This window comes from Taurulus bubalis (genome assembly GCF_910589615.1).
Source record: "Taurulus bubalis genome assembly, chromosome: 2".
NCBI lineage: Eukaryota > Metazoa > Chordata > Actinopteri > Perciformes > Cottidae > Taurulus > Taurulus bubalis.
Genome location: NC_136590.1, coordinates 22,780,123 through 22,791,690, shown reverse-complemented (window position 1 = coordinate 22,791,690; position 11,568 = coordinate 22,780,123). Strand labels below are relative to the sequence as shown.

At 43.1% G+C, this 11,568-nt stretch overlaps 1 protein-coding gene across 1 annotated transcript in view; it reads left to right on the top strand.

The window, feature by feature from the left end:
• Positions 1-9,999: 9,999 nt before the first annotated feature.
• Positions 10,000-11,568, top strand: part of faxdc2 (fatty acid hydroxylase domain containing 2) — a gene marked incomplete at its 5' end in the record, with an annotated part of 6,968 nt that continues 5,399 nt past the window's right edge. Inside the window, 4 exons of the mRNA XM_079237797.1 lie at positions 10,000-10,059; positions 10,141-10,238; positions 10,785-10,888; positions 11,545-11,568. The exon at positions 11,545-11,568 is cut by the window's right edge and continues 98 nt beyond it. Of these exons, the coding sequence (XP_079093923.1) occupies positions 10,000-10,059; positions 10,141-10,238; positions 10,785-10,888; positions 11,545-11,568 (286 nt within the window). The remainder of the gene's footprint in view (positions 10,060-10,140; positions 10,239-10,784; positions 10,889-11,544) is intronic.

The following is an 11,568-nucleotide window of genomic DNA, read 5'->3' as shown; positions in this document are numbered from 1 at the left end:
CGTTATCACATGAGTACAAAGTAAAGCAGAGGCTGATGGGATTGTTCTGCAGGTATTTAGGCCTGCAGCTCTTATCATGACACGGGAAACCTTTGAAGCCTCAACGAGTTGTAAAAAAGGCCAAAGTCTGATCGGCGTTGAGCGGGTTGCTGACATACGGTCTTGTTTTTTAAGTCAATATTATGAACTCTTTGTCACCTTCATCACCAAATGGTGGTCTGGTGACTAAACACACACACACACACACACACACACACACACACACACACACACGATATACGAGAACACAGGTCGAGCAGCGTTCAGCACGTTGATGTAGGATAATTTGATTGTTAGCGTTTAATACGTTGGAATAATAATATAAAAGTTGATTCTATGTCTCATAGAAAGTCATATATCATAGAACCTGTTTCTGTATGTACTGTCACATGACAGCGGAAAAGGAACCGTTATGTTAATCCACAAAACAAAAGGAGTGCGTTTGTACCCGAATGCCGGGTTTAACTGTCAGTAAAGTGAAATAAATCACCTCCTCATGCATACTTTTATTTTGAAGGCAAGGTACATCTCTGTTATTAAATAAATATAAATGCATTGAATGAGTGTATTTAAGCCCTGAAACTCCACACACGTCCATTGTATCAAATGGGTTATGACGTCATATCTAAAACGCAGTCCAGGCTCCAGGGTTCAGGGTGTCTGTGAAGGTGAGTGATGGTTGCAGTGGCACCAGCTGCCCACTAGGGGGCAGACCTGAGCTGTCTTTAATTTATATTGAGTCATTTACTGCAGAATAAAATATAATGCAAACTAAAGACTCTGCAGTGAACATTCAAATTCAAATTCAAATTATACATTATTATCAAAGTAAATGTTTTTCATAGGCAAAGGTTTTTATAGAGAAAATAAACATTTTGCCAATTATAATATGGCTGCCATTTCATCAGCTTTATTTAATATTTAAGAGCAGAGTGACACTAATTAACCTCCATTTCAAATAATTTATTTTAAGTATTTAAAGTACATTCAAGTCAAATGTTTTTACAGTATCCTCTATATCAGGTGTCTCAAACTCTCGGCCCGCGGGCCGATATTTTGTGGCCCCCTACTTGACATCAAAATGTAGTGTTAGGGGAGTTCAGCATCCTGATGGCTTGGTGGATGAAGCTGTCCCTTAGTCTGCTGGTTCTCGCCCGGAGGCTCCTCATTCTCCTCCCAGAAGGAGGGAAGGAGTGAGAGAAGCGGTGGTTGGGATGGGTGGAGTCGCCCGCAATGCTGAGTGCTTTGCGAGCCAGGCGTGTGTTATAAATAGGGATGGGTATCGTTTGGGTTTTTTCCGATACCGGTGCTAAACTGATACTTTTAAAACAATACCGGTGCCTAAATGGTGCCTGAACCGATACTTTTTTATTGCCAAGGCAATTTTTTTTCTTCAATAATAAATAAATAAGTACATACAAAACACTTGACTTCAAACTACAGCTTCAAACCTTTTAACTTCAAACTATAAAAATATATATTTAAAAAGAACAGACACAAGCATCAGGTGGCCTGATCGGACTGGTGCAACAGAACTCAGAAACCGTCGGATTCTACAAACTGCTGCTTTACTGGACTACACGTCATCATTAATATCAACTGCGAGAGATTTGTTCGAGCAAGCCGAGGACGGACGTTCAAAAGCTCGTGCTCGTGTCTGCAGCGATCTCTGTGTGCGCGCGTTGTGTGTGTGGGCGCTGGAAGCCCCGCCCCCTCGAGCCCCGCTCTGCATGCAGGCGGACAGAGAGCAGAGCAGCGAGTGCGCTCCGATCCGCGCGATTTTAATAAGCGATTTTAGCGTGCGGGCACCGCATAGTATGGCACCGGTTCTCGGTACCCAACCCTAGTTATAAATGTCCTGGAGGGAGGGGAGGGGGGCACCGATGATCCTCTCCGCTGCTCGCACTATACGCTGCAGGGTCTTACGGCAGGATACGGTGCAGCCGCCGTACCACTGAGTGATGCAGCTGGTCAGGATGCTCTCGGTGGTTCCCCGGTAGAAGGTGTGCATGATGGGCACCGGTGCTCTGGCTCTTTTAAGTCTGCGGAGGAAGTAGAGGCGCTGCTGAGCTTTTTTGGCTAGTGCTGTGATGTTGTTGCTCCAAGAGAGGTTCTCAGTGAGGTGCACACCCAGGAACTTGGTGCTGCTCACTCTCTCCACAGCAGCACCGTTGATAGCCAGTGGAGGGTGCTGGGTGGAGGCTCTCCGGAAGTCGACAACAATCTCATTCGTCTTCTCCACATTTAGAGAGAGATTGTTGCCTCTGCACCATGCGGCCAGTTGGCTCACTTTGTCCCTGTAGTTTGACTCATCGTTGTGGTTGATGAGCCCCACCACAGCAGTGTCGTCCGCAAACTTGATGAAGAGGTTGCTGTTGTGTGTTGGTGTGCAGTCGTAGGTCAGCAGGGTGAAGAGTAAGGGACTGAGCACGCATCCTTGGGGGGCCACTGTGTTCAGTGTGATGGTGGTGGATGCGTTGCTGCCGACCCGGACTGCCTGTGGTCTTCCGGTCAGGAAGTCCAGCAACCAGTTGCAGAGCGAAGTGTTCAGGCCTAGACAGGCCAGTTTCTGTATCAGCTACTGGGGGATGATTGTGTTAAAAGCTGAACTAAAATCTAAGAACAGCATCCTCACATAAGAGTCCCTAGTCTCCAGGTGAGTGACGGCAGAGTGGAGGGCGGTGGAGATTGCATCATCGGTGGACCGGTTCGCCCGATATGCAAACTAGTAGGGGTCCAGAGAGGGAGGGAGGATGAATTTGATGTGCTGCATGACTAACCACTCAAAGCACTTCATAATGATCGGAGTCAGTGCCACAGGGCGGTAGTCGTTGAAGCTGGATGGAGACGCCTTCTTTGGAACAGGGATGATGGTGGTATTCTTGAAGCAGGTGGGGACAACAGCTTGGCTCAGGGAGATGTTGAAGATGTCTGTGAGGACGTCTGTGAGCTCCTCTGCACAGTCCCTAAGCACACGGCCAGGAATGTTGTCCGGTCCTGCAGCATTCCGAGCATCCTGGAGAGGGATCTCCTCACGCTGGCTGGAGACAGGGACAACACCTGGTCATCTGGAGGGGGTGATGTCTTCTGTACAAGGGTGCTGTTGTCAGCTTCAAACCTTCCAAAGAAGTTGTTCAGACTGTTCAGCAGAGTGATGTCGTTGTCACAGGTCTGTGGTCGAGGTTTATAGTCCGTGAGGGTCTGTATGCCCTGCCACAGGCTCCTTGCGTCTCTGCTGTCGGTGAAATGCAAGAGAATGAGGACTGTTTAGTCTGAAATGTTTCAAGAGTGTTGAATATTCTAAATGCTTAAATGTTTCTCCAGAATGCTGTACAGGAAAGTGATTTGTATTGTTTAATGAAAGCCATTAGTTTATAGAGAACATGCTTTATTAACCATTGAAGTATGCAAGTAGAAAAGACTGTTGATAATGATATTGATTAATGTTGATGCCATAGTGTTAACTGTAAGCAAAGAGTTAACTGTTGAGGTAAATGATAGGTATGCCACTTTTCAGTCGAAAAAGAGGGATGTGGTATATTGGATCGAGCACTCAGTGCTCGATTGGTTTTGACTGTCACTACTATGTGTTCGGCAATGGTTGGTGTATGCAGTTGTTGGATTCGCCCGCCAGTAAAGGATTGGACTTGTACCGCATCCTCGTCTCCGTGCATTTGTATCTAACAATGATTTAGATAACCCATGAGTAGTAGAACTATAACAGTGTACTAACTACACGAGCAGCATAAAGACACAACACAGACGGCCGCAGCAGGAGGCGTTGACAATAAACTGCAATCAAGTCGGACAGATTTCAGCTGACTTCAAAGTATACACAGAAAGTCACAGAAAAAATGACTTCCTGTTAGTTCCGAACTTTTGTCTACTTGTAGTTTACAGATCACGTTTGGATTCATTCATGTGTTTGTACATATATATTTATGTAGAAATGTATGTGTAGCTGCCTCCTTTGTTCGTTTTATGTCTGCCTGTGAAATACATTACTACTCATTTTGATGTGTTATATAAATACGATTTTGTATTATCAACCACACAAGATATGTTTTAAGATCAAACATGAGACGAATAGTCAACAATCCAGCGTTAAGTATTACAACTACACATAAAATAAGGATTTTCTCCAACACGTGGTGTTTGCGGTCAGATCTAAGAGCCAATCAGATCTCTGATGTGGCGACAGCCAGGCGTTTCCCATCATGAACTGGGCCACGCAGTCTGTGGAGAGCTACGCGGCGGCTGGCTCTGAAATCGACGGCCGGCTTGATCTCGTGAGAGTATCAAAAAGTGTATTTTACACTATTTTATAGTATAAAATACCTTTACACTATAACATTATGGATTAAATATGGAACATAAAAACACATCAAATCAGAGGAATGCAAGCACAAATTATATATATATATATATAATATTTGACAAAAGTTTTGACAAAAACAAGTAAATAGATCATTTAAAATGACTTATCCATCTTGTGAGGAAGACGTTTAAATTAGTGAATAAAAAGTAGCAAATACACAATTGTACACTATTGTTTCATGTAGTCACGTGATATGTTACAGCAAAGTGCTGTCCCATTCATATTTACACCAGTTCAAGCCCTCACAGCCTCTCACACTCAACCACGTAGCATGCAACGTCAGTAAGTCCCTAAGGTTTCAGGGTTTCAGGGTTTAGGGGGGACATTGGGATTGGGCCTGTGAGTCAGTCCGTGAGGTGGAGATTGGGATTGGACCATGGAGTTTTAAGTAATCCCTCCAAGTTGACGTTCCTCACTAATCACGGAGACAAATCAGTCCCCCAACAAGGCTGGCCTCAGCTGCTCAGGTGTGTCTGACTACCCAGGTGAGCTTCCCACCCCTTCTTATCTTGGGCATCTGGGGGTCTGCTAGGTAGTTTAACTGCGCATATGGGAGTCTCAGGGCTCTCAAGTTTTCTCCTCCTCCTCCTCTTCCTTCCTCCGCCCCCCCCACTTCAGGCTGATGAGTGGCACAACTCCAGGGGATTCGGGGGAGACGTGCTTGATTCCTCCATGGTGAGGGCAGCGCGACCAGGTCATGTTTGTGCGCTACGGCACATTTAATAGCCTAGAGTTTTTTTTCAGCGTGAGAAATACGATGTGTGGCGGGAGGGCGTGACTTAAGACCGAAATGCGTGACAGTCACGCTCAATGTGTGACACTTGAGAGCCCTGGAGTCTACTAGGTGGTTTAACTGGAGATATGCGTCTGCTAGCTAGGTCAACCGGGCATCTGGGTGTATTTTAGCTGATGGATCATCAGGTCGTAGATTATGCAATGCGGCTGGCAGGTGGAAGTTTCTTGAAGTTAGAGGTTATTGACCATTATTACACTGCATGTTGGTCATTATTACACTGCCCATTTCCCTTTCATCTTCAGGCATATCAAGGTAAGTTTCCCTCCTTGAGGCAGACCGTGCAGTTCAGGTGAAGGAGGGTCAGGAGGGTCAACCGTTGCACTACAAGGAAGAACTTTAAGCTCCGTCCTGTTGATATTTCTCTCCGGCCCAGCTCGGTTCCTTGGTCTGATTTTGTAAACCCTTCCTTTGTCATCCAATCTCATAGATTGCATGGTCCTAGACATCCTGGATTTCATTTCGTCCAAGTGGATGATTCTTTTGGAAGACGAGAGTCCCTGCTGCAGCATTTATGCATTTCTGTTACAGTTTCTTTTCTGATAATAAACACGTGTTTATTGCTCGTGCTATGTAACACCAGCGCAGAGACCGTCAGCCTCCATGCTGGTTCAACCTTCACCTGATACATGTGATGTAGATAAAGAGGTTTCTTGAAGGTTACACACACGTTTCACCCTGCAAAGCATTTCCTCAAGAAATTGAACAATGATTTAGGTATGAATTGTTTTGCACAGCTCAACCTGCAACTGTGCCTCATCCTTTTTGACATTGTCAGTACTCGACAAATGTTTCGAAATGTATTATCGATGTTTTGTACAAAGATTTTGCATTATTCTTTACATTTGGATTCTTTACATAATTTTTTTGGGAAAGAGCATATATCATATATTGAGTATTCTTGCCAAAGTCTACTTACATAAGTGTGTGTATATATATACAGTATATGTATTATTTATTTGTAATTTGTTATATTATTTCTTTATGTTTCTTTAATTGGCTTTTATTTCTGTTTATATTTGCTATATTGCTATATTGCTATATTTGTTTTTTATTGACAATTTGTGGAATTATATATGTGCAACTGTAACGGATGTGTTCAGGGCATTTCTAACTCCGTTACACAACTGTTAAATAAAATAAGTATATTCCTGCAAAGTCGAGATCGCTGGTTCCACAACTTCCGGGTACGGGTCAAGTCAGCTGACCCGGAACCGGCCAATCAGGAGTCGCGCGCTGGTGTAAATACCCGGTTGTTTTGATAGCGCCGCACACAGTGCTTGCTGAGGGGCACCGACACACCGGAGAGACCGCGAGAGACATGACGGTGGAGCCCGGAGTCAGCGGTGAGTCGCGCTTCATTTGACCGGAAACACGTCGCTGGGGTCGGTGTGTGTCCTCCGTGAGAGACCGCGTGGTTCATTAGTGTGTATATTAGTATTGTAAAAGTATTACTCTATGATTTAACTATAATATTCTGATATATCTGGCACTCTCTTGGCTGCATGCTTTCATTGTTTTGAACAGTATTTATCTATATATATATTTATTTTTAATTAAATATTAATATTTATGTAAAGCCACATTTAAAGTACATTTTGTTCCTTTAAAAATGCTTAAAGTTAATGTAATGTTATCAAAGCTTCATCTTAATTTTCTCCTATTTTCTCAAATCGGCAGCTAATAATAAACACATTTAAAAGGAGTATTCAATGCCACAGCTGGAGCTGAAGTTTTGTTAAATTAATTGTGATAAAAATCCTAAAGCCCAATACTACATTGTGGTGCTTAAAGATCCTCTTCAAATATGCTTTATGATATTTAAAAAATACTGTGTCAATGGTAATTTCTGTCTAATATGTTTTCCATGAATTAAGTAAACAATTTAAAAATGTTAAAAAAAAAGGCCAGAATGTTTAAATAAATGTGTATATATAAGTAAAGTCCTCCGGATCACAAGATGTCTCTTCGTTCCCTGAAGTATTCTCGTGGTTTGTGGTTTTCACATCATCAAGTTGAATATTTGCGCAAAACTAATTGTCAAAATATTCTCACACAACCAAAGAGATTCAACAAAAAGCAAAACACATTTTGAGAAGGACAGTGGCTTTAATATAATTTAGATGTTCAAACCCAGAGCTGGTTTTAAAAAAAGAAGATTTCTGTTCTTTTTCTGACATAACTTTTCTATTTTCTTGCTCGGCTACAAACCAAAGAGAAAGTTCTTTGCTGCTCACTGTGTGAAGAACCGATTATACCATGATTATATCTGTAATCCTCTTCTGTAAATGTGGCTCCAGGCTGCACAGCTCTCTGATGATTATCGGACCATGAAAAGATATTAAAAGAAGTAGTCCGAGACTGTTTGAATTAATTCACATTATTTGTGGTAAAACGGCTTTAATCAGTGAAGTTCAATCTTTGGCGCCAAGTCTGAGTTTTATTAATGTTCTGTGTTAAAAATGAATTCATTATTCATGAAAAAAACATGGTAGGAAGTAAAATGTTTGAAATATTTTTTAAAAATATAATCCAGTTAATTTTTTTTTAAGCATACTAATGTTTTAGGATTAGGCCGACTTCCTATTTTATAAACAGCAGACGTTTTGATCTTTAACCTTTTGCCTTCAGTCATTTTGGGACATCACAGGTGTCCCATTTGTGTCACACTAAAGTCTGAGATTTTTGGAGGATTTTTAAATCTGCCATTCTAAAATGTATTTATTACGATTATTAATAACAACAGATGTGTGTAGATGTATGCTGCAGCTATGAATGTGTTGTCACACCTGGACAATAAACTAAACGTGCTTCTTTGTGTTGACAGACACGAGGGGAGCGGCCTCAGCAGACAGCAGCAGCCGGCGGGTACACAACACCTTTAGGACTGTGACTGCTGTTACCTGAGTTGAATGACCTGCAGGTCGACAGGACGAGTGCCAGCCACCAAGGCCTGAGACGGAGACGGGGTTATGACTTTGGAACAAATATTATATATATGTGTATATTTACACTCTGAATCCAAATTAGAGATTATGCTCTTTTTTTTTTTTAAACAAATCTGTTTACTGATTTTATTTTTCTTCTTTTACCTGACTCATTTCCACCTCCCTGTTCTCAACGCATTACTTAACACGTGTGCTCTGCATTTAAAGCCCGTTTCCACCTGCCTGCTGGTTTTCTTGTTCATGACTCAGTTTCTTTCTCTTTCCTGTTTGCCCGGTTCTCTTTAGTTCTGGCTCGACCTGTTCAAGCTGCATTTCATTCTCTTCCTGTGTGAATCTGTAGAGCAGACAAAGAGAAGGGTGGACAGTACATGGATCATCTGCACAAGCTACGAGACACGTTAAGGAGTGGTTTCTGGGGAACTGTTGAAGACTTCAGATTATAGAAAACACACTTGGTCAACTAAATGTCCTCATAAGGATAGATGTCCAAAGGATTCATCGGTGTTGGGAGACATTTGTGCTACATTGTTGCTGGGCAGAGGGTGAGCGGGTGAAACGCTGGCATTTCAGGAGGTCTGGTGACCGTGACATCAATCCCCTGGAAATTAATTCCCCTGAGTGACCTGATCCAGTTTTCCCCGTGTCGACTCAGATTTAGCTTTTGCTGAATGAACAGAGAGTTTGTACATTCAAGATGAAAGAAACACTCTTATCTGGATCATCTCCAATTCAACTGTTGCCAAAATTGATTTGTTAAAATCAGTTTAGGTCACACTGAAATACATGAAAATAGTGTACATTGAAAATTGGTTGCATATAAGTCTATGCTTCATGTGTTAAAGCTGCACTCTTTCTCCTGAACACCAGGGGGTGACTCCTCTGGTTGTATAGAAGTTTATAGAAAATGACTCTACTTCTCTCTAGATGTATTCCCTCAGTAAACAAGTTCAAGTCTTCTTCAATACAGCATGATGTTCATTTAGTAAATTTTGGTAATTTAGAGTCAAACAGACCATAAAGCAGGGGATGCTTTAGGGCGGGGCTACAAGGTGATTGACAGGTTGGTGTTGTCCAACTTTAACTCTTTCTCAGTGTGTTTTTTGTTCATGAAAGTTAGTAATAAGCTTTTTGGTCTTATAGAAATATCATCTTCAGCGTTCAGTTGTTTTGAGCTCCATTATCTGCTTCTAAAAACCAAGATGGCGACGGCTAAAAGGCCTACTAGTGACCTTTCTACTTTATTCTATAGATTTATTCTAAAACGCACTCTTAACTTTGCATTTCTCAGCATCAAGACCAAAAAACCCACGAGCCTAATGGCTTCTTCTAAATGTCGTAACAACGTAATCCTGAAGAACACAATTCTCTCCTGCCGTCTGACTTTATTTTATTTCTCCAGTCTCACTTTCTCCCTGGTGTTGGTTTCCCTCCATGGCGCCGCATTCCTCACCGTGATGGAAACAAACCGCTGAGTCGTCTTAATCGTCTTAATCCTAACTACGCGTCGCGTCGACACGGACCGCAAGCGCTGTGATTGGTCCGCTCAGAACGTAATTTCCGGCAGTTGCTTTTTCCCAGCCTCGACCGGTTTAGTGGTCGTACAGACCACCTCCGCAAACGTCTTCTCTGTCGCCTGCGCTTCATCATTTGCAATATAAGCATTTGCTCTTCAATATTGATGAGCTCCAACTTTAATGCAGCCGCTCCAACTTGGTCGCCATTGTTTACTGTGACTGGAATTCGGCTATAACCCCTGAAACCACACAGCCACACAGGAACACCGCCCTGGCGGCATGGCGGTTAATTGCAGAGCAACGCGGTCCCTCGACGCAGAACTTCGAATGCTCAACGACGGCGTCACAATAATTGACGATGACGACGGAGTCATGGTGGACACCACCGTGACGGAGAACCATAAATTAGGCTTAACTGTAACAGTCTCTCTCTCTCTCTCCCCATTCCCCCTCCTCCCCCTCCCCCAGGACGGTCCTGGAGGGCTGTGGGACTCCGTGAAGAAGGCGGCCTTCGTCATCGGGTCTGGGATCTTGTTCTTAGCTGCGTTTGGCAACTCGCTGACATGGTAGGAGCGCCTGACAACAAGTTGGTGCGTTGCTGGTCGGCTCGGGTGGAGGTCACTGGTCATCTGCTGCATCATATATTAGGAAATGTAGAGCCTGAGAAGCAGATGCATGATTTGTAATGGCAATAACGCTCAAAAGTTCGGCACTTTCCTGCCACAAAGTTCCATGATTTGTTTCAGTCAGATCGCAGAGAAAGAAAGAAACTAGAATCTTGCCATTAAACTAGTTTCAGCGTATGAGGAGATGATTAAGCTGCGCCTCAAACGGCTCAACAGAAACGGGAGGTTCTAGTTTAGTGTCCATTGGGAACTTTACTTGATTGACAGGATACGACACCTGGTTGTGTGTTTGCGTGTGAGAGCTCGTCAAGGTGTTCTCTGGACAGGTAGTCGGGCTTCATGAGGCGGTTGCTAGGCGGATCTCAGCCATCACATCATTACTGTAATTATTGTCCTGCAATTGTTTTATTTTGTGTGCCGGTGGCAAAAAAGAAATGTGTGGGATGATAATTTTGACTTTGACATTGGACAACATCTCTTCTTCAGGCACCTGCAGAGGTTCTGGGGCGCTTCGGGGGATTTCTGGCAGGACCAGTGGACCAAACTGCATGTGACGTTCGAGGGTCATCACACCGCTCTGTTCTACCTGGGTGAGTAGGAGGAGAAGAAGAAACGTTAGCTTGTGTTGAGACACACACACACACACACACACACACACACACACACACACACACACACACACACACACACACACACAGTAGTTCTGTAAATCAAGTCATGACCGCCGGTGTCGACTTCACCTTGTTGTTGTTGTCATGAACGGTCCAGAAGGTTTTTCTTAATCAGATATTCTGTGAGGACATTAGTCCAAAACAACACGCGGTCAGAGATAAGATGGATATTGTTTCTCGTGCAGCAGGTGAAGGAATATGTGATCTGCAGAAGATGAATCCATAAAGCACAAATCAGAGCAATAAATAAACTGGCTGATATCTGTGGAAACGTTCATTACCTCTTAATCAGCGAGCTGTTTGCAGTGTCTATCAAGACAAATTCTTCCACCATTTATTCTTTTTAAGTTGCTGGAAAAATCTTTGCTGAAATGTTCCGTTTATTAATTTATTCCCCGTGCCACCATTTTTTTGATTCATTATGCCAGCGACTTGAATATTACTGTATTTTCCCATTAAGCCTAAAAGCTGTTTTTCTATTATTTAATTACCATTCAAAAAAGATTCATGAAAATGGTATTGCCAAACCTGGTGCAGCCCCCACAGTGAATTAACTGGTTGGTCTCTCCCAACAGGCACCATGCTGGTTCCCACTCTGA